Raw genomic sequence first — 24,698 nt, forward strand, 5'->3', positions numbered from 1 at the left:
TTATTGTAACGGCTTTAGACCAGCTACTTAACAGTGTTGTAATAATAAGGTAAACAGATGAATAGAGCGTATGCCATTCACTAAAGAACGATCTGCTGCACTGCTGTGGGTCTGTTATCTCTGATTTCTGTGTACAGTATACTAAGAGCCACTCCTTGGGTTTCTGCGGTAACAGGGAGTCTGTAATAACTCAGTGAGCCTGTTACTTCACCTACTACAGAAAGCTTGGAACAGTTTTAGCAGGCAGTGCTGTAAAAAATATTTTAGATTTAGTTGGATTCTGGTATCAGCATAAAAATAATTTCATGGTAAAAATGGAATTAGCATCTACTAATCTCACAAATGCTGAAGATCATCTCATTCGAATTCTGACACAGATTAAACAGTATAATGAAAATGTCAAAGATTTGCTGGAAGGATCTCATCTGAAAAATAATGAAGACTTGGAAAAGTGTATATGCTCATTAATCTTCTTAATTCATGACCTCAGCAGGACCTTCTGTGACAAGTTAAGTAGAACTACAGAGAGTTTACAGTCCACACTTCATCTTTTAAATGGAATCCAGAGTAAATTCCAGGACATGGGTTCAAATAATGGTAAGAACGTATAAAAATGCAAAAAGAGTTTTGTATTTTATGTTATTAATTATGACATTGAAATTACTAGCATTTTCAAATTTCCAGCATCACATTTACCATATGCATGGTCACCATTTATAAACATGATGAAACATAAATAACACTTGAGTTACTTCTACTAAGTATTTGAAGAAATACAAATACATACAGATTATAATGATTCTTTAAATGCCAGTTTGGAAAGCTTTAATGAAATGAAAGAAAACAAACAAATAGAACTTAAATCAAAACGTTAGGACATTAGGACAGCAATGTAATACCATATGATGATTATTTATATGGAATAATAACCTTGTGTTTGTATGGGGTAATTTCATCTTTAGCATATGTTGTCTGGGTTAATGTTAATGCTGAACTGATTAGTCCAAGTGAGTAACAAATATGTCTGTACCCAGATATACTTGTGCGCAGCAATACTTGTCATTGGTATTTACTGCAATGTTTCCACTAAGCCTGTTACTATGGTATGTCATGCAACAAGAGGGACATGTGGAGGGAGAGAGCGAGGCTCAGTTTCTGAAGTCTTCAGCCAGGTAAGCTGGTGACAAAGTTGGCAATGATAAGCTGTTTTTGGGACAAGGTAGGCAATTGGAAGTCGTTTGGGTACAAGGTTTGCAAAGGAAGATGTTATTGGGGACAAGGTTGGCACTGGGAAGCTGTTTTTGAGTACAGTGTTGGCACTGGAAAGCTGTTCAGGAACAAGGTTGGCACTGGGAAGCTGTTTTGGGGACAAGGTTGGCACTGGAAAGGTGTTTTTGGGGACAAGATTAGAAATAGAAAGCTTTTTCAGGGACAAGGTTGGCAATAGGAAGCTGTTTTGGGGGAACTTGGATAGCAATGGGAAGTGCAAACACACGAAACACGCTTTAGCTATATTCCAAGCCCACACAGGACATAAGGGCAATACAGCCAGTACATGTGTATGGGCCTAGCATTTACTGGGGACTTAAAGACCCTACAGCCTCCTTCATGTATATACCCCACATACCTACCTTAAATACTTGCAGACTTTAGTGGTAACTGTTCTTCCTTTACACAGGGGGCTCTTGGTGAAGAGGGATCCTATTAAAAGGGATAACACAAAGTAGCATTACAAAAATGTTCAGTCCCCAGCATTTTATCTGTAGTACTAACGTGACCTATTAAACAAAGCTTTCCCTATTTGAACGCATTTACACATTAACTCTTGTAAACAACACTTTCTTTAACAATACCTTATGATTGTATTTATAGTTTGTCCATGCTATCTAAAGTAGTGGTAAACATTTAAAACAATAAACTCTAAATATTTCAGATACAAAGAACAGATTGTTGATATAATCACATTGACACATATTGGAGACATATAATGCAATGGGGAATTATACTGTACCCTGAAAAAGCATAGATCTTTTTAAACATTTGCTAGACAACAATGGCTTGTGTTTAACTTTCGCAGTTAAGTAATTTTGGTTTTGCTTATATATAAAACTGAATGTTATATTATATTGGTTCATACTTTATGATCAGAGCTATAGCTTTTCATTAAATGACTGTGTCTCCCCCTAGTGGTAGACTAATGCATACGCACAATATAAAGACTGCATAATAATTGAATGTATGAAAATGGAGACCATCCTTGCCATTGAATGCCACAAAGCTAACAGAAATGTAAAAATTCTATAATCAAATGGTAACAAACCAGTGCTTTTGCTTAGTGATTTATACTGATTACAACCTTTAAAGATAATTCTTGTATGGGGTATTACATAATATAGTCAGGGAATGAAAGGTGCCTCTGCGTATTGCAAAATGGTTAGTGATGCAGCACCTTCCCCTACAAGATACTGGAGTGTATTTGGCACCTGGCATAGATCCTGTATTTGGCACCCCCACTTTAAAATGTTAAAATAACTACACATTAAATAAATAACACATGGCAACATAGCATTGAAGGTATGGAGAAACTGGATAGCACAAAAACCCAGCCTTGTAGGTATAGATCAACTGAAATATTGCATGCAAACTTAAATTTGATGGTATAGATCCAATAAATAATCCATGGAAACCCTAAATAGCAGCAATAGGTCACAGGTCTCACACTCCAAAGAAACTTCAATACATAACCCTGTGCAAGGATAACACACAAACCAGTAAAATCACCATAAAGTGAAAAGTAATAAATGAACTTACAAATATGAAGAAAAATGGAACCAAAAAAGTCAAAAAGGGAGGCGTAAACATCTCCTCAATATTCTTCAAAAGATGAACAAAAAATAAAAGTACAAACACACATAGTGCAAACTGATGGAAGATGAATACTAAAAAATAAAAATGAAATGGCACTCACAAAAGATTCTCTAAAATAAACTTAAAAATAAACTTAAAAGCTATCTATGCATGTAGAATGTCCATCTGTTTGCACCAGTCAGCAATCAGATGGATATACGGAGAGCATATGGAGAGCAGATAATTTCTGAAAGGGAGTATAACATTCTATACTACAGCCAAAATACATCAGTTGGAAGCTCCAAAGACGTTTATGTACGTCAAAGGAATAGATGCCTCTCTATTGGCAGGTTTGTAAATCCAGAGCCATTGGCGTGCACAACTCCCGAAACTTGGCCATACCTCCCGTTACTGATTGCAAAGTCTATGGTATCTTAAGATGCTCAAACACCACCAATACGTTTTGCCTTTCTTAAGTCCTGTGGTGGGTCTGTTCATATAGACCTTTGTCTCAGTGCTCCATCTCGGAACAGGTGGCTTCATGTCTGAGCACCGGGATATGACATCAATAGCCAGCGCGCATTGCAAAAGAGCAGTGAACAGAGGCCCTGCACTGTACAGTATTTTGGACCAGTTTTGACTTCCTCAACCGACTTTCAGCGGCGGGTAGTCCAGTCTGCCTCTAGAGAGAGCTGGCAGGGTGGAGGACACCAGAGTCCAGCTGTCTGCCCCTACAGAGAGAGGGCTGGTGAGGGGAGATCAAAAGATATTTTGGCTTTGGTAGAGCCGCAGAGGAGGCACCCTCACACATCCCTAAGGCTAGCCCTGATGGCACCCCCTAATGAGTGGCACCTGGGGCAGACAGCACCCCACAAGTATGCCACTGACAAGACACCAATTATCCCAAGGATTAAAAAACACCCCAGGCCCCTTTTTTTTATCTAGGGTATAATTGTAAATTAAATCCTGGCTGTGATGGACCCTGCACCTATTCCCTAATTATTCCTTGAATATTTCATTTTTTGTAATATATTCTAAAAACAATTACATTTCTACTTTAGCAATTGATTTTACTTTTCAGAATTGACTTAATCCCAAATTCAGATACGCAAACACATTAACAGTATTTAGGCTTCCAAATGTCTTTTGCCAAAACAGAGTTTTACTGGCACTGCATGTATTAGCGTTTCCTGTAATATCATAATATAGATTAATGCAATTTAACTTTGATATTTCTTTTACAATAGGCAATAAACCATTTGAAATGGGCAGCCATGTTCATAAATTAAAACAGACTTTTGCATTGTATAAATATATTGTGAATCTCATGGTCAATATAGATTTTTTTATGACATCAGCTGACAATTTGTGCTGGCTGGATTACATTTGAAAAAAAGAGCTATAAATGCATATATATATATATATATATATATATATATATATATATATATATATAATTAACTCTATGAGTAGGCACACAAAAAGGTTTTAAATTCCGTAATTTCTTTGCATTTTGTGTTTTTAATTCCTTTATTTTATTTTTTTTTACCAGGGATAGCCCATTATTTTTTTTACAATAGGTCAGCTGGCAGCATACTAGCAGTTTTACCATAAAAGCAAGCAGCCATGTTTTGCTACCTGCTCCATGGATCAGTTGCTGCAAAATAGCAGTGATCAGGTTTTTTTCAGTCTCTTACTCTCCGAGAAGCTCCCAACTGGTAGCAGACTATTCTGCAGGTATCTGCATTCTGTCCTTATCAGATGAAATCTTAGAGCTTAAAATTGAAAGGCATCTATAGAACAGGCATCTATACAGGCAATATACGCTTGACATGAGAATATTACTTTAGGGCTTGTGTAAACATGCTTTTCTATATAATACTTTACAGAGTCACTTACATCAAAAGTAAAATGCATGTATCATTTTTGGACTCTCCATTTGCTAAAATAATATTATTGTTTTGCATTACAGAACACATAAATAACCTTATCTTGGTCCACCAAATACTTGGCGATACAACAAAGCAACTTAAACTCACTGAACAGCAATTGAAAGATATCAGCAACAGATACAAGGACACTGCAGACAGAACCCAAGAGACCAGTGGTATCGACAAAGTCACTAATGATGATGTCGATGGAAATAGGAGTGTAAGTGTGATTACTGGCACCAGCCAGGTTTCCGAAGTCACAGAAAAAACACGCGTGGAAAAAAGCACTACACAAGATGTAGTATATGAGACTGACAAAACTTTAGTCTTCACTAATGAGCCCCCAACAATAAACAATAATAGTGATGGAGAAGAAAGCAAGCATTATGAAGTAAACAGAGCAGATACTTCAATTTACAAAGAACAAGAAGAAGAAGATGTAAATGAAAAAAATGGCAAGCTTCAACAAGACCTCAATGAAAGACCAAGTCACACAGGCGAATACGGGAGTGCGGACTCTGATAAAGAAAATAAAGCAGCAGCCAGTGATGAAACAACACTTAATCCTTCTATACAATACGTAGGGGAAGCTGAAAACTGGACGTATAAAGAGTAAGTAAACGTGTCTTTTACAATATTGGTTAATTTCCCAAACATATACGTGTGAAAATGTTTTAATACCAACCATGTCTTTTTTTAAACAAGTTGCCATACAATTTGAGGGCATTTGGAACGATGAACACTACTTTGTTAATATAAAAACATTTATTATGGGGTATATGAAGTCCTACATGGAGTTTTTCCTTTTTATACCAGGTTTTACTTGACTAAACTAAGGAGCAAAAATCCAATAACTTTTTAGAGGCTGTGTGAACTTTACACACCTTTTGTAACACAGGAATTCAGATCAGTGTACTTAATAAACTCAAGTAATAGCACTCACATTCAAAAAAGCTATATGTCAGGCTGAAATTCTGTCACCCTTTTATATAGAGACAGGAAATCACACGGAAAATGAAACGCGTATTATAATGGAAATTATTTTCCGTTTTTTTACATGGTTCTGTGGGTTTTTGTTGCTGACAAGCAAAATCTAGGTGTTCTTGTGAGAATTCTCACATGAGACAGAAAATTATATTTTTCATGTACCTTATTCCATAGTTTTAGTTATCTGCAAATTATTAATATGCATTTTGTTATGTTCCCTTGTACCACACTCAAACTTTTGAAAGTATTTCTTGTAATAACTCATGTTATTAAACAAAATTAAATATAATACTAATTTAGTCAACTTTACATTAGTATATCAAAATGAGTGGGTAGCGTTTCTGATGGTCCATATTACCATATCGAAGAACTTTCCAGGGTTGGCTACCTAAAGCTCATCCAAATATCAAAAATATTAATATACAAAATTGGCAAATGTCATTAAAATTAAAACTTGTATAAATCCAAATACACGTCTAATATGTATATCACAAAATGATCTTGCTTAAATTAAAAATGTTATTAATCAAAATGCTATACGTAAGTTTCTAACTATAGGCCACAAAGTTCAACCAAATGTCTTTGTAGAGCTTCACCTTGAAGTCTTGTCTCTATCCACACCTCCTAAAATCTTTTATAATACAAGTGATGTTTTCCTGTGCTGGATTGAGTTTTAGTTTTATCTCCAATGTTGGAGACCCTTTAAATGTGGTGCATGTGTATAATTAAATACAATGAATCTGTATTTGTTCACAGATACATGTTACAACCAGAGGACGGAAATGATCAGAGGCTAGCGTGCTTCATCAAAGCACCTCCAGTTATTTTGGAACAACTGCAATGTCAATGTATGGATGATATCAGCTCTTTGGTGGTGTTTGAGTCAGAAGAGCTGGTCAGCAGTGTCCTGGGTATTTGGAGTAAAGACCCTGATCTTAAAATTCCATTTCCATTAAGTATATCAATTCCATTTAACGCCCGCTACAGAGGACACTACAAGGATGTCATGGTTAAAGCAAATGATGAAAAACTCCAATCAAGTTACATACTGCCAAATTCATTAGATGGGTATCATGGAAGCCACAAAGTGAGGAACACATTTTTTTTTTACATTCTTAGCCTTTATATTTTTTACAATAATAAGCCTTACATTTTTTATGCTAATTTCAAAATGTTAATTGTATTGCCAAAAATGATGCTTAAGCGATATTTGTGGGCGGTATAAGGATATACCTGTAGTGGACACTTCAAATTATTGGATGCTTAAGAATAATTAAAGTCATAGAAAAGGATGGAGATCGAACATGTGAATAAAATAGTAAGGGCTGAGGGTAGCCAACAGGTAGTTCTGCATGATTTGTACCTTGCAACTTGGATGAACATTTAAAAAAAAATCAGTAATATGTAATTTTATATTCTTCAGTTTAGTGTAGAATGCAAGAGAAAGTGATTTACCCAATCTACTAAATAACAAATATTCTGTGATCTATATTTAATTATAATTATCGCAATAGCAGTAAATGTAGCAGACTTTAGCTATGGCTATTGATGTCAGATAAAGTATTTATTTTATATTTTATTTAATGTTTTCTATTCTAAAATTCTATTTAATGTTTTATTTTACCTTTGCCAAAGAAATAAAAATGCATTTTATCTAGGCAGACTTTCACAAATGCTACTTTAACCCATTTATTACTTTTTTGAGCAGGGCAGTTTTGCAGAGTTCAAAGTTTACAAACTGGGCATATTTTCCGTGGTTTCATGTTTAAAGAAAGAAAATTTTACAGTTCCCAAAAAAGGATTATCTCTAAAGTTAAGTGTGGATCCCAGAATATCAGTGAACTATCCACCAGGGTGCTTCAATACTTCAGTGATTGTACAATCTAAGGTAAACATTCTTCATTTATTAATATTATATATATACATATATATATATATATATATATACATATATATATATATATATATATATATATATATATATATATATATATATATATATATATATATATATAATATATATATATAGGGGGTTAGAGGGTCCAAGACAGATCATAATTTTTACAGGTGTTTTCTGAGATATAGCTGATAATATTTTTTTTATGTTTGTTCATTTTATATTTTGCAGTTAAAAAATCACATTTCCATATGTTTTTTTTTAAATGACCAAAATACAGAAATATTGTGACCTACTGTAAATAGCAAAGGCAATTCTAAAAAAATTATGTATTCTATATAGCATACACAATTAAAATATTACAACAATTTTCTATACACATTTTTTGTTATTTTTATGGTTAAAACACATTCTTATACACTCATACCCAACAAATATTTTTAGCTCCTACAAAATAGGTCAACAAGGGAGGAGGGATGGACAGAAGGATTTGGATCGCAAAGAGTGTCTTTCCCTGTTTATTGAAAGAGACACTTGGGAAGCATGAATGTTCAATATAAATATAAATAATATATAAAAAATTCAGCATTCAACATATAAACACTACTGATAGGAATCATCGCTGTCTAACAGAGGCAACAGCTTCCTTCAAATATCGATCGATATGTCCATTTTTTAGAAGCGGAACCAAGCATATAAACATTTACTTCAGCTCCACAGAATTATTCATGGCTTTCTTAGCCTTCTTAATCTTCTTAACCAAGACTCTACCTAGAAATTGCATGCATTTTTATGAATATAATAAAATACTAAAAAAAAAATTTTAAATATTTTTACCACTAGAATTTACATTTTTTTTATAAAGAGTTATAAATGAGTATATATAGTTTATATACAACATTCATTCTGCCCAGAGCTGGAAATACGATGCCCTCTCCACATTTACTGCTGCTCTAAACAGAAAATAGTTGTTTGCACTGGAACTGCGGGATTAATTTGAACTGTTTAGCCCTGCAGTCAAATTTCCCTTAGACTGTCTTTTTGCTTTGGGAGTCTTGTACATAATTACAATCTCACCGCTGCCCTGAATTAGCTGAAATCCACCAGGCATAGAATAGAATGCATAGTGAATAGAATAATCTGAGAAGGGAAAAGAATATATGCGCAGAACATAGAAAATACCAACTTGAACAAATAGACAATTTGTTATTGTGATATGTTTTATTTTTCACTAAATCTGGGGAGGAGTGTTTGAGGGGTTTCTTGTTGGGCTACATAAAAATGCCTCTCTTAAAGAACAAGTATATGACTAATTTGGTAGGCTTTGATAAGCAAACAAACACAGTGTATTTAAATATATATGACTTTTTTCATTTGCATGTGTTGATACTGTATAAGAAATGTAGTTGACTAGCAAGATTTTAAAAATATTGTAATGTAAATCTAAAATATTAATGCAATGTATATAATCTGAAATAGAAACATATAATTTTACGGCAGATAAGAACCATTTGGCCCATCTAGTCTTCCCTGATCTTAACACTTAGACCTTGGTTTCCTCTTAGACGGAGTAGAGCTTTATGTCTATCCCATGCATGTTTAAATTGTCTTAATGTATTAGCCTCTACCACTTCTGATGGGAGGCTGTTCCATTCATGTAAAGTGCAATTTCCTTATATTACATCTAAGCCTCTGACCCTCTATTTTTAGATTATGACCTCTTGTTCTAACACTTCTTCTCCTTTGAAACAAACTTCCCTCATGCACTTTGTTAGAATCCTTTTAAGTATTTAAATGTTCCTATTGAATCTCCCTTATCATTTCTCCAAGCTATAGATATTGGGATGCCTTAGTCTTTTATCATCCCAACCATTTACTAATTTAGCAGCCCTTTGCTAAACTTTCTCCAAAATGTCAAACTCCTTGTGGAGATGGGGTCTCCAACACTATAGACACCTCAAAGGTGAGGTCTGACAAGAGATCTTTAAAGGGCATCACCACAGTCCCATCTTAGCGCAGTGCCTGCCCGCTTCAATGTGCCAATGATAAATATAAGATCATGGATTAATAAGATTATTTTATAACACACCATGATACATATTTCTGACAATGTATTTTTCATTATTATTACATACATAATTTTTGGTGTGAATAACTATCTTTGTAAAAGGGTTATCATAATTAAAAAGAATGAAGTGTGATATCTGTGTTTAAAACTATAAAATTAAGTTAAAAGAATAACACATTCTTCTTTAATTAGGTTCAGCCCATTGATACATCTTTATTCACTTTACTGAAAGTAAAACACGATATCTACCATTCAGTGGTTTCCAGCAGCCCGTTGGTTCACATGAAGCATCCTTCGGTCCAGCTTTTCCAGAAGCCTGTAACTATCTTTCTGCCATGTCCTCCTAACCCAGAGAAAAGAAAGCAAGGAGATGACCTAGAAAATAAGAGGCCATCTACTGCTACAGTGCCAAGGGTCACAGCGGCAAACCCAATACGGTAAGATTAAAAACAAGAATTAAAATACAAAAAAATGTAAGCAATTAATTAAACCTTTAGAATGACAATCTAGATCATAGATGGAGGAGACCATTATCTTCTCTTCGATGCTGATGTGTAATTCTTCAACCTGAGATAGTCATGTTATTGGACAGTACTGTTAATCGTTTCATCACTTGTGGTATGTATGGGAATAATGCATTTGAAAACCAGCTAAACATCTCCTTTACATGACATTATTATTCTTTATAATATTTTAGTGCTGTCAGCGCCTCAATGAAGAAGCACAAGGATAATCCAACTGAAATTCTGAAGTTGCTTGCTTTTAAGGAAGATCAATGGCATATTTTGGACGACATTGTGGTTAAAAATGTACAGAATGGGGTTGTCTCATTTGACGTGGCAGAGTATTTACAGAGGTAACATTTTCTTACACTTATAATATACAGTTTAAACTGCAATGTACAAATCATCTCTATGCAGTCATATATTAAATGTACCTTCATCAAAATGTCGCCTGCCTTTTCAAACAATAGACCCTCTAGTTGAACCTCACTGTATTCATATCTCCACAATGTCAACTGAAGGTATCTAAACAGTTCTGTGAAGTAGAAACCCTACCTAACTAGAAGTGCACCCTACTCAGTTCCACAATCATTAGAGGTTATCATTATTAAAGAATCTCCCCATATGCATTTTCACCTTGCCCTATGATGTGCAGAAATTGATCCATTTCAAAGAGTGGCAAGAATACTCTGACCCAGGAGACGATGACATCTACAGCTGTAGGACTGGAGATTGTACCTCAATCATGTTCCTTTTTTTATTTTCCAACTTGAACAATGTATCTGAATGTATGTTTAAAGGTACTGTTTTTTTAGGGTGTTCACTGGGACTTCAGGGTGTCCTTTTTATGCAGCATATTGGTAAAAAAAAACATTATAAGATAAGGTGTTACGGTACATTTTGAAAGTATTTTTTTTAGGGTTTTTTTTTCAGATATAGGAAAATGCAATGAATGACGCATTCTAATATATTCCAGAATTAATTACAAAAACAATTATTGGAAGAAATAGAATAGAACAAACATGTAATACGTTTCCCAAGACACATAATGAAGTCTAATCTTAGCGAATTATCATGCACAGCAATATATTAACAGCTTCTGATTTGGAAATTTTTAATGCTGTGTCCACGTGGGGTTATGATTGATTCAAAAAGGAAATTTGCTTTTATTGCTGTCCATAAAAGGAATAGTCCAACAGGGGATAAAAAGTAAAAGTCAGAGGAAAGTCAGCTTCAAATTGTAGCTTCTAAATGTACGTGTTTTTCTTAAATGGTATATATTCTTATTCCTCGTGATCAAAAGGATATCATGTCTGATCTATTGCATGCTTGTATGCATTATCAAATAAAGGATCTCATTTCTCTCAATTTGATCATACAGGGGTGGTTCAATTTAGACTGGCCCACTCCCAGAATCAGCAGTTCAGTGGGATCACGTAATACAATGTTACATGACCCTGTGAGCAAGTATCAGGAAAGCCTCTGTGCCAAGTAAGGAGTTGGGATGTAGTGGAATGAGGTGTGGGGTGTGATGGAGGAGGTGAGGTGTTATAGAGTGAGTGTGCTTTAGTGTAGGTGTGTGTGCTTTAGAGTATGGATATTTTAGAGTCAGTGTGTGTGTTAGTGTAAGTGTGCCTGTGCTAATGCATATGTTATTTACAGAGGGTGCCCTATGCTTTACCTGCCCCCCCCGCCCCACCTCTGGTCAGAAAGGGACAACCCCCTAGCCCAGTATCTCCAGAGCTCACCTGGCACATTGTTGCTACTGATGCTTTCCGCCTGCCTCAATGGGCTAGTTAGAAGATGATCTCTGATATACCAAACCGCTCCATTTACAGCCACCACCTTATGCTGTGCATGTGCTCGGAGCCCGCTAAAAAAGAAAATGACTGCTATTGTAAGTCTCAGGCCACTGCTCTGGGTCATGCCTAGAACAGTCCCCATAGCTGGCTGTAACCTAAATATAGCTGTGTGTACATTCATAATAAAATATAAAGTTTATCACATATAGAAAGACAATTGAGCAGGGCACTGTATAAATAAGATGTATTTCAATACAAAAGAAAACACATAGATGGTAAATATGTGCTAATACAAAAAAACAATCCCATCATCTTGTCATCAAGTAATGAAATTTTAATACAGTACTATTGTTCGTTTGTTTTTAAACAAACCTGCCTTTTTTGGTATTTCAGATTCATTGTAATTCGTCTTTCTTCAACTATGGACAACCTACACTTGATCAGTTTTATTCAGAATTTAGAAAATGCCACCTATAATTCTATGGTAAACGTGGTCTTGTACAGAAGGAAAGATAATTTACAGAAAGCAATTGTTGAAGTGATACCATCCAAAGAATTAAACTGGGAAATCCTCCACTTGCGTGAATCGGGTTATATGGGACCCCCGGAACCATCTGAGCAAATACCCCTTCAGGAAGGAGAGCAAATTCACTTGCGTTTTTGTGGCAACATAACTGCCTCAGGTATGTGGATATGTATGGATGTTAATAAGTAAACACGCGAACAGAGGACCTCAAAGTGAGGAATAAGAGAGACTCATACACTTTATACACACCGGTACAATATGCTTAACAAAAATGATAGGATCAGAAAAACGATGAACACAGACTCTCTGTCCGACTCTTTGTAAAGTCTGTCTGTTCCAAACATAATAGGTGGGCTGCAACTCAGAAAGCCCTTTATTTAGAAATAGGGATTACCAAACCAAAGCAAATGTATTTTGCTTGGATAGTATATTAAGTAGGTTTTATGAGGTGCCTTGCCAGTTTGTATATATTATCATGCTTATATCACTAGTTTTGGTGCTACTTTTGCTGGCAATCGTTTTCCCGTTTCAGGAAAAAAAATGAATGCACTCACTAATAATGTATAGGCCATCATATTTTCATTAAAAGTTTAAGCCTACAAGTGCCAATAATGGTGAATCTGTTATGCATTAGCTTCTATCAATTATTCTTTGAAACTTAAACTTTGACTAGTGAACACAACAAACACAGGAGCAATGGTTGCTGCTAAAGGGTGTCTCTACGCCTATATTTATATATATATGTATATATACTGTATATATATAGTGAAAAAAGTACCTTTTTAATATGCTGTATATGTATTATGGCATGCCTGCCACTGTATGGAGAAACATACTAGAAGAAAAACTGTATTTGATGAGGTCACGAATGGCAAATGTGAGGTGCTAGTTAATCGAAGAAAGAGTGACACAGGGAGAGTTGAAAAAAACTATTATTTTTGGCATGTCATGTTTTAATACTACTGTATATAACCCCACTGGATAAAAAATAGAGGTCAGAAAAATGAAAAGTGTAGCTGCTTCATTACTAGAATATGTATTTTTCTTGCCATCACAAATGTCATGTAATTATTTATTTTAAATATATATTTATATATATATCTGGACCAACATATCTAGTCCAATTGATGGAGAAACTAGCATCTTATTGATTATAGATTTCCCTTGTCATTTCTATCACACATTTCTCAAAATATGCAGAATGATGGATTAGTAGTGGGTAGGTTTGTAATTTGTTGTATATGCAGAAGGAGCACTTTTAACAAATACCACTGATACCCATGTATTTATATGTACATTTTGCACTTCCCAATTAGCAAGTGTCATTTCACACTGTTTGCTTTCAGATGGCAAAACATTTGGAAATCATTTTAAACTCACATTTCATTCTCAAAGAAAACAAAGATTGCCACTTAACCTAAGTGTGGTCGATGAATTTGGAAATTACAGCTCGCCACACTACAAAGGTACAGTGACTATCTACAAACTGTCCAAAGAGGACATCATTGAAGGTTACAAAAGTGGTCTAGAGACTGATATGTTATTACAGCAATGCTCTCCAGTCTGCAAACTAGCATTAACACTGCCTAAGGTAAGATGAAGCAAAAGCACAGTTTTACTCGTATATTTGTAATACAACAGTAAATCCAGTGGAACACGACTCATTTCTTAATTGTTGTAATGTGGTGGTAGTTGGGAATGGGTATATTGGGCAGTATTGTGATCTTGAGAAGACACCATCTTCTTTTGGTGACATCAGTCAAAATCCTGGTCTGTGTAGGGCTGGCAATAGGGTTTCTAATCTTCTAATGGGAGCAAAAACATAGACCAGGGTCTTTTAGTTATTGTGATTTATTTGAATTTTGCTAACACATTTGATACGGTTCCTCAAAAAAATGTTATTGTACAAATTAAATTACAAATTAGGAGACATTTTTGCACCTGGTTTGAAAACTGTCTTAAAGATAAGATTTATTGTTAATGGAACATTCTCCAAATGGACAGACGTGGTAAATGGATTTCCTCTGGGTTTTGTCCTGTTGTCTACTGTTATTTAATGACTGTATGAATGATCTTGAAGTGGGTATTTTTTACATGTGTCAGTGTTTGCAGTAAAGTAATATAGCCCAAACTAGATGTTACTTCCCACTCATTGGTCAAATTGGAGGACTGGGGGACAAAGTGGCAAGCGAGTTTGATTGTGGTGATATGCAAAGTTGTGCATTTTGGGAAAAGAAATAAATGTGTAAATTATATCTTAAATGGAGTTGGGCAAATGTGTTAGGAAAATCATTAAATGAAAAGAACTTGGAAATAATTGTAGACTTTAAACTTATTAACAGTGTTCAGTGTCGGGCAGTTCCTGCAAGGGCCAGTATTATATTGGCATGTACAAAAAGAGGCATTGACTCAATGGTAAGACTTCACCTTGAAAATGCAATCCAAGTCTGGGCACCAGTTCTTAAAAAGGACATTATGGAGCTAGAAATAGTGCTGGAGCGGGCACTATAAGGTGTTCAATAAGAGGAATTGAACACCTTATATTTATGAAGAGATGCTAGAGAAGTTGAATTTGTGTACATTAGAAAAAAGTGTCTGAGAAAGGATATGATATTAGTGTACAGATACATGCATGGACAATGCCAAACACTCTCATGAACTGTTCATTAATAAGACTGTGTAAAGAACAAGAGGTCATGCATGTAGGCTTCAGGAAAGACAGAGAAAGGGTTCTTTACAGAAACAACAAAGACGTGGAATCACTACCCACATACACTGTGCTATCAAATTCGATAGATCATTTTAAATATGGGCTAGATGACTTTTTTAGCAAACAAGGATAGACTTGGATAAAACTGGCTGTAAGGTCATGATTAGTTATAGCTTGTCGATCCAGTGAGAAATAAGATCAAGAAGGAATTCTTCCCCTTTTTGAGTCATAATTGCAAATCAAATTAATGTGGGTTTTTTTGCCTTCTTCAAGATTGAACTTGTGTTACTACGTTAGTAAAACTGCACCTCTTCCGTGACCTTGCTTGCTAAAACAGAAATCTCATGGGGCGCCTCTTACCAGCTGCCTAGTTGGCATTATAGTAATGCTTTATCTGCATAATAGTAAACTATTTCTATAACACATTCCACATCAGTGCCTTCTTGAGTTTCATAGATAATTCATTTTTTTCCAAATGCTTTCCATAGGCACTATATGGATACAGATTGTGGAATTACTATGAAAATGGCACACCAATAACAATACAGAAATATAATTTCCCAAACATGATTGTTATTATAAGAAGCTACCAGCAAATAATATGCTTACCTCTCTTTCATTTTTTCTAGAAGGAAAAAAACTTCAGTCGTCCCTCTACTACAAAACTGACTACAAGCGATCCCACAGGTATTTATCAGTTTTTTTTATTATCACAATGGAGAAATATAGCATTAGCTACACGTACTGACCCTTGCTAGTAGAAACATAAAATAAAAAAAAACGTTCACTGTCCACTAACACAAATATTTGTGTTTTTCAAAATAATAGTATAGTAAATAAGGGAACTTGTCGGCCCCCTATCCCCCAACAAAACAAAAATCTGAAAGCACGTGGGTTATGTGGGGGATGTTGCTGAATAGATATTTTTGGCACTTAAACCCTTCCTCCAATGGCCTATCCTAACTACAGCAATTTCTCGGGTTTGCCAATTTGTATCATTGCTTTAACAGAGACTTCTCCAAAAGAGCAGAACCACTGAAAGCCTTTACCAAGAAAACTGCTCCCTTCCAGTGAACATCAGAAACACAGCAATAATTCAATGTATTAAAACAATGCTTCACAATGAATCTCATCCTGGTCATCTTGATGCACAATACCCATTTGTCCAGGAGGTTCACACCGTTCTATGCTAAGGACAAGGATTCAATGAGAATCTTTCTCTAAAAGACTGACTGTGACAGAACTAAATTATGCTGTGGTAGATCCTGAACTTCTTGCCGTCAAAATGCCCTTGGTAGAATGGTGTCACCTCGTGGAAGGAGCTTGGCACCCCTGATTACAGTATACTCTGACCGTAAGAATCTAGAATCTCATGTCGGCCAAACCTTTATGTCTCAGGAAAGTAGGATGGACCTTATTCTTGCATTTCCAATTACACATCATGTATTCACAAAGGTCCATAAATGAAGAAGCAGATGCTCTGTCCCACCTATATGAGGAAAATGAGACACAAGCCCTTTCCAATACTTCCATCTGCCCATTGTCTTGTTACCTAACTATGTAGGGGCATATGACACTTGTACCCATAATAAAACCTTACACCAGAAACCAGTGGGTCTTCTTCAACTGCTACCCATACCATCCTGTCTCTGGGAGGATGTCCCTGTGGACTTTGTTATAGAATTGCCCCCTTCTCAAGGATACTTCACTATCATGGTGGTTGTGGACTGACTCACTTCATTCCTTGTTCACAACCGCAAATAAAACCATTCATCCAAGAGGTATTTTGACTCCACGAAATTCCCAACTCTATTTTATCCGACAGGGGAATGCAGTTCACATGAGGATGCTGGAAGACTTTTTGTCAGGGCTTGAGGATTCTCTCTCTTCTGCTTTGCATCCACAGATGAATGGACAGACCAAACACACAAACCAAGCCTTAAAGCAATATTTCAGAGACTGGGTATCTCTGCTTCCCCTGGCCCAAATTTGTTTATAAGAACCAACTACATTAATCCAGCAGTTGCTTCCCACTATACGCTAACTATGGATATAATCTCACCGCTGTCCCCGGCATCTGGATCAATTGCTCTGTTCTTTACACTACTGAACCACTGTGACTATTAAGGGCTTTACAGTGCTGTGGAATACCCCCTGTGAAGCTCAATCTGCATACAAGATGGCAGCTGATTGATGTTGAGGACGAACCTCAGATTTTCATGTCCTAGTAAAAAAACTCGGTCTGAAGCACGTTGCACCCAGTGACACTTCGTCTGCCGGCATCCAGTTGTACTAGTCACCCTGTGTTTCATGTTTCGCTCTTCAAACTACGGAGAGCTCCTATTACACCATGCATCCCTCCATCCAATTTGATTCTCGTAGAGAAGAGGGAGAAGAGGAATATAAGGTTTAAGACATCATGGACAGCCGAATCAGACGTGGACATCTAGATTATTTGGCACATTGGAAGAGTTACAGACCAGAAGAATGATCCTGGAAGCCTGCATCGAACCTCTATTATCCTGTTCGTGTGCAGGCCTTCCATAAAAGACACCCGATTGTCTGGTTCCTGCTAAGGTCGCTCCTTAAAGGGGGCTCTGTCATGTCTTACCTCCGGGTATCCTCATCTTGGGTCTCCACTGCATGTAAAGCGTGGGTGATGTACGCGCATGTCAAAACATGGCGCTAGGGAGCACAAAACATCATCTCTTAGCACAATAGCGCTAATGGATAATGAATAAAATTGCACCAAGTGGATCCTCCAGTGCTTGGTTATACCAGCACCACAGTGGTAGTGTCCAGACGTTCACTGTTCCCCTTTGCCAGTCTGCAGTGTATTAAATTCCTTATAGCTGCCTGCCTATGGTTTTTGACCTCTGGACTGTTTAATGTTATTGAACATTGCTGCCTGCCCCTGATGTTTGAACACTCTCTTGTTTTTGTCCTGGTACCACACACCTATCCCTGGCCTTCATGCTTCTGCTGCTGCTTGGGTGTCTGTAAGAGAAGTAAGTAACTGCTACTCATATTTCAAAATTGGCACTAAGCTAGGTGACCCAAAAGGCAAATTTGCATACTACCAATCACACAGCACGCATCCACGCTGTCAGGCTTCACCCTACTCAGCCTGGAGTGTTCACTGTTACTTTATGCTCATGTTGTTTCTCAACGACTAGTGGCCGCCCTTGTCACTCTGAAGCACTCAGACCTAATCATCATGTTCAGCTGCTCCTTGTTACCTGATCAAGCCTGCCTATATAAACCTGCCCAGCTCTTCAATCAGAGCCTTTGCATTGAAGTTAGTGAACCGTTTTGCTCTGGCCCTGTGTACCCGATTCCTGACTTGCTATTTGGCTTCCTGAGTACCTGATCCTGACTTGTTCCTGCCTTGAGCCCTGCCAAGTGGGCTTACCTGCCTTGAGCCCTGCCAAGTGGGCTTACCTGTCATGCGCCCCATCCAGAGGGCTTCCTGCCGTGCGTCCCATCCAGAGGGCTTCCAGCCTAGAGACTTACCACCTGTATTTGTTGTTCATACCATCATCTGCAATACAGAGCATATCACCATATTCTGCCTGTGGTTTGTTTCTTACGCCTGTCTATTATATCCTCTATTCATCATGCATCGTGGGGTAAAGACAGAACCCCTGGTATCTCCTGCACCTGGGCTCCTACCAGACCTGTTTACCCGTTTCCTGACACACACTCATACATGCACCCTGTCCATTAAGCTGCACCAATTCCCAGGGTCCTAGTACCCCAGAAACAAAATAATATAATAAAAGCCTCCCAGTTGGAGCCCTCTCTAGATATACTTCCCTGGCACAAACTGACAAGCCTAAATACCCATTAACTTAAGCCTCCCTCCCAGAGCTAACTAAGTCAGGCTCTGGAAAACATGCCCCAGAAAGCTTACTGGTCCATGCCTCACTAGGCTCAGGGATTTTCTTTCACGGTCTCTCCTTGCTCTGAGAGTACAGGGGGACATCCTCTCCAACAGTCACCCTAATTTGGTGGTTTGAGGGAATTTAAAAGTCTTGGCTTGGATCCTTAACATTTGGCACTACATATTCAGTTACATTACATGTGTTCTGTTTGTAATAGGTAAACCCGTGAAAAATGTGTGTTGGGGTTAAGTTTCAATTACTTTTTTAAAAAATTACTGTCATAATGCTGAAGATACTTTATTGTAAAAAAAATCTTTTGTCCTTAAGAGGTAAAAAGCACGTATGTCAATCCTGTTTTTATTATTTTGCCATGCACACTACATTTTGCCGTTTAGCCATAATATATTCTCTGAATTTACAGATCTTTTATGGGACAATTTGCTGCACTGGTTGGCTCAGGAGCTCTCCGAAGAGGATGCCTCATTGCTGGTTCTTTCCCTTCCCATTCGGCGCAGCACCATTCAACTTGTGAAACTTAAAAGTCCAGATAACTTAACTGATCAGATTTATGAGCTCCTGAATTACTGGAAAAAGAGCCTTCCCACATCAGCAGACAAGTTACGACTCCTAGCTCGACATTTGCGGAAAAGTGGGCGTAGTGATCTTCTGGAACAGCTTCAAGTTAGATGGGAGGACAAAACGACCACACCAACTGTATCATAAAGTTATCTCTATGATAGTTAAGCATTTTGTTAAATAATAAACATAATAACTATATTTGAGGCTGTACCTAAGCCAATCTCCAATACATGAAGTACACAAAGCACATCAAAAGGAATCATTAAGAATTAGTATATTTAATTTTAATAACAGATTACTTGTGTTGTGAAACAGACTTCTGAGTAATACATATTCTAAGAATTTTGACAATGCGTTTTAGCTGATGCATGTAATGTGTTAAATCAACCAGTAGATGGCTTAAGCCCTCCTTTATCGAAGGTCTCTTGTGCAATGATGCAATTGCGCTAGACTTCTGGCACTGGCAGGGTTAACTTTCTATTTTTTTTTTGTTATTTCTTTTTTCAGTTTATTGAATATTAACATCCTTGCTAATGTACATGAAGTGGTATAATAAATGACTATAGTTCCATAGTTGTGTGGCTGGTTTCATTATATATTTCCATGACATAATGTTTTTATAAATCATTTCCACCACTAGATAGCACTCAAGGACTTCCACACATCTGTGCGAATCTGAAAGAAATCATTATTTGTCTTATTTTAGTTCACCGTGACAACATATAAAATAGGTTAGTTTTACATGCACATCTAAAAAATCTAAATGAAAAACTTTTAAGTTATATAAAATTATTTTAATTACACATTGCATTGCATTTTGCTGGTTATCCATGCAGGATGGCATTTGTGACTGTCAAGTCAAAATCACAAGCTCCATTTTAGCAATGATCAAAAAAAAAGGTTGACAATGTAAGTATTTCTATTTACATTTAAAAAAGTATGTAAGTGTGACCAATGTATTATTGATTTTGCTTATTTTACATTTTTGTTTAATTATACATATCATTCGATTTTATTTGTTAATAATACTAAGCAGGTATGAATATGTATTGGAACAAAACATATATACAGAAATAGGAGCAAACTCTAAAAAGCATACACATTTAGATTCCCGGGTTGCTGCTACATAATGACCATTATGTACACAAAACAGAGCAAGAAATCGGCGCATATCCAGCAAATACCATTCAGAAAAAGGCTTTAAATTGCATGTGGGATACCAAGCAGTGCTATCCCACTCATTAAGCTCTTCGGTAAACAATGTAGCCATATAAAATTCATTCAAGTGACTGGCCAAACTTGGAGCACTTTTAAGTAGTGGCAGGCTTATTAATACATGGCCATATAGTGTGACTGAATCTTCAATATTTATGCTTCAGATAGGTGTTTCTGGTATTTGCCGGATACGTGCTGATGTCTCGCTCTCGTTTTATGTATTGGTAGCAGACATGTACAAATTGGGCAAAAACAATTTGGACACATTTTTCGGTTTGTTTTTGGCCCATTCATGTTCTGGCAACAAATTTTGTTCGTTGCCCATTTGGTTTGGCCAAATATTTGGGGGCATTTTTCTCCCTTCTCTTCTATCTTCTACCTGCTATCTTCTTTGTTAGTCTGCATCTCCACGAACATAAGTTCTGCCAAAATGGCGGCACTTGTGTTGACGTCTTCTCACCGATCCTCCAATCAGTGAAGAGGACATTACTGAAAGCTCCAATTATGGGCAAAATGGCAGCGTATGCGGTGATGTGCTTTCCCCGATCCTCCATCCAGCCATAATTTTGCCCTCACACGAACTGCAAAGAAGGTAGGAAAACATTCAGAGAGTGAGCGAGAATGCGAGTGTATATCGTTTGGAACTGTCTTGGCAGAAATCCGTGTTCTTTTCCTTTTGAAGTGGGTTTCCACCAATTAAGTAAGAAGCCCAGACACATAAATATTATTAATAGAGTGCATTACACTATACTAGAGAAGAGAAAACAAAATACATTGACACTTGTCGCAATATGGAGTCCACTCATTGCATTTCTTCTTAGCCCAAACATCACATTTTCAGGTTCTTTCTCAAAATATAATTGTAGGATACATATCTGCAGGGTATGTGAACAATGAATTCTGCACTTGGGGTCCTGCTGAGTTGAATTTGATGCACATTGCCAAGATTTTTGTGAGTACATTAATTTAACCGCAGAACTGTCCTTTTCAGAAACCATTGGAGAGAGAGGCTGAGTAGCAACCGTCTCAATGTACAGTGGTTATATGACAAGATTGTCTCATAATTGGATTTGGAACTATATTGTGTTTTGTCATATACTTTAAAACTTCCTCAAAAATAAAGCACAAGTTTAAAATATTGTGGAGAATTGTGGATAAATTATTGTGACAACTAAACAGATTCCCCCAAGGAGACTGACAACATGTGTGAGGGAAAATATGGAACACTGAAGTATAGAATAATGGTATCTCATTGAAATATTCTGTCAAATATCATTTTCAGTGTCTTCCATCGGAATAACAACTGCATGCTGACTCACAAGACAAAATTGGAAGGGTGCTTTTAAATATGGATGCTAATAGACACAAATTAAAGCTGCTTTTGTGTGTCAATGTTGTTTTAGAATTGCCGTGACACATTGCTAGGGCGTCTTTTGTAATTAATGCAGGAATTCAGGAAAATTGTCAATCTTGCTTACTTTCATACAGTAATGTATTCTCTCCAGTAGATGGATTAAATGTATTTTATTCAGACAAGTACTTGAAGCCCAACAACATTTAAATTCTTTTCATAGACAAATCTAAAACTGTTTATTTATTTCTCTGGATTAGGTTGAGTGTCTTGCACAACTTTCTGCAGAAATGGCAGGCTAATGAAGATTGATGCTATCCATACTGCAGGTGCGGGGAAGGACAGAATTCCTTATTATGTCCATGATTTATTAACGGTTTAAGTGGCTGTGAGATAAATGGCATGCTCCGTACCCTAGTGGCTGGTCAATGAATTAATAATTAAAACAGAGCACATCATTGCTGGACCGATGACATGCTTGGAAGGCGTACAAAGGATGCAACAAAGGAGTGAAACCACAGGCTGGAAGCTTCTACTGTCCTACTCTGAAAGGAACTTCTGCAAAACAAAAAGCCGTGGATGATCATTACATATATGAATGTAGCCAGTTATTGTTTTAAGGGCAGAGGACCTTGCATAATATTTTATTACTCTGGAATGAACTGACAAGTGTCCAGCTGGAGCAATATAAAGATAAAACATGTTGTCAAACACTTTTGAGTGTGCAGTGTTCTACAGAAAAAAGAATGATTTTAATTTAACTTTATCATCTATTCATAACCATTATTCATTGTCAAGAACTCTGGACTACCTTTACTATACAGAAAATACTCGGTTGTGACTTGTATATTATTGTGTGATGTACAGTATACTGCATGTAGAAGAAGTGCGAGTAAACCTTCAGGGGGAAATGACAGGATTACTAATGTTTATGCCACGTTTGCCCTCACTAGAAGCACTTACCGCAGAAGTTCTTCTGCCCAGAATATGGCCAACAAGCTTCTTGTTAGGGAAACCAGGGCTTACAGCAAGGAGACTTTGACTTCATTTTGGTGAAAGTATAGGCACCGAGTGATTAATGCAAGGTTCAGGCACAAAACAGGTAATGCAGGATACCAAGGGTTAAAGCATTCAGGAAGGTCAGGATAGCCGGGTCCCCGTGTCGGTACATGTAGAGGGCAGTCATAGAAGCCAAGGGTCAGCACATGGGTCAGGTAGTCAGACCAGCCAAACTATTAAACGTGGAGCAAAGGGATGGTCAGACAAGCAAAGAGTGAAATACACGATAATTGAACAGCACACTGTAGTACAATAGTGCAATAGCAAGCACACTGCAGAAGACCACAACAAGGTGGCAGCAGAGAGCATTTTTAAATCTCTGCGCCTGACCAAGCTCCGCCTCCATCTGTTTGGCAAAGCTGCACCTCCAGCTGCCCATCAGGACCATGCCTCGTGGCACTCATCATAGTCGTGCCCCCTGGGATCCCCTTGTGGGATCCTACAACCCCATTTGCCTGCCCTGTTTATATTTTGTTAGCTTACGCTTCTTGATGTATTATAACTAGTCCCTGATGAAGTCAACATATGACGAAACGCGTTGGACTTAGTTTCTTAAAACATTAAGCATTTTTAATGGGCTATTTTAAATAAAGAACTTTTGGAAGATACCCTGCCTGCCTATCATCCGTTTGTATCCAGCAGATGACCGGTTTTTTAAAACTTTGAGGTGGTTTTAAAAAGTTCCAGTAAATCTTCAGGATTCCTAAGATACAGGCTATCTTTAAGGCGCAGTTCCTACTACAATCTTGTGAGTGTGGCACAACTAGTGGGGGCTGTTTTAAACCTTTTAAACGTTATTGCACCATTTGTGGTTTTTATTCTCTTTACAGAGTATTTTTAAAGCTGTATCCCCAGAATTTGTTCTGTTTTATCCATATACCTGTTATAAGGGGCTTTTTGAAGGAAGAGTCCTTGGGGAAGCTACCACATATGTGTTCCGAGGAATGAATAGAGGGTTAAAAAGCTAAGTACCCTGTTTTTATATTTTTTCATTCTTGTAGAACACAGTTACAACTGTATTGCCCTGTATTATATCCTGATTTTTGTGCAAAGTCACCATTTATTTTTTAAAGATTTATTTAGTGGTTGCACATGTTATTGGTTATAAACTCACTATAAAGCTTTTTCTATTTTTAATAGATTTTAAGAGCCATAGCCACATTTTGTTTGAAAAACGAAGAATTGCTTTGTGTCTTTTGCTGCCAAGAGTATGCAAGAGTCTCCAAATGTCTGGCTGCTTTCCATTGTAAATTAGATATGTTTTTCTTAATGTAAAGGGAACATTAGCCATTAATGTGCTTTATTCATGATAATTCAAAAACAGACACAATTATATATA

At 36.8% G+C, this 24,698-nt stretch overlaps 1 protein-coding gene across 1 annotated transcript; it reads left to right on the forward strand.

Moving 5' to 3' along the window:
* Positions 1-239: 239 nt before the first annotated feature.
* DTHD1 (death domain containing 1) lies at positions 240-19,888 on the forward strand. The gene is made up of 10 exons (XM_053454963.1): positions 240-597; positions 4,820-5,390; positions 6,522-6,852; positions 7,474-7,653; positions 9,923-10,167; positions 10,428-10,586; positions 12,429-12,718; positions 13,908-14,152; positions 15,901-15,958; positions 19,577-19,888. The coding sequence occupies exons 1-10, from the start codon at positions 306-308 to the stop codon at positions 19,876-19,878; spliced, it is 2,673 nt and encodes an 890-aa protein (XP_053310938.1). The 5' UTR covers positions 240-305; the 3' UTR covers positions 19,879-19,888.
* The last annotated feature ends 4,810 nt before the right edge of the window (positions 19,889-24,698 follow it).

This window comes from Spea bombifrons, chromosome 1 (genome assembly GCF_027358695.1).
Source record: "Spea bombifrons isolate aSpeBom1 chromosome 1, aSpeBom1.2.pri, whole genome shotgun sequence".
Classification (NCBI taxonomy): Eukaryota; Metazoa; Chordata; class Amphibia; order Anura; family Pelobatidae; genus Spea; species Spea bombifrons.

Excerpts from the sequence above, each read along its gene's own strand:
- DTHD1 (XM_053454963.1), top strand. The coding sequence starts at position 306 with ATGGTAAAAATGGAATTAGCATCTACTAATCTCACAAATGCTGAAGAT. Across the intron at positions 5,391-6,521 it reads GAAAACTGGACGTATAAAGA|ATACATGTTACAACCAGAGG; the intron begins GTAAGTAAACGT and ends ATTTGTTCACAG. Across the intron at positions 10,587-12,428 it reads GTGGCAGAGTATTTACAGAG|ATTCATTGTAATTCGTCTTT; the intron begins GTAACATTTTCT and ends TTGGTATTTCAG.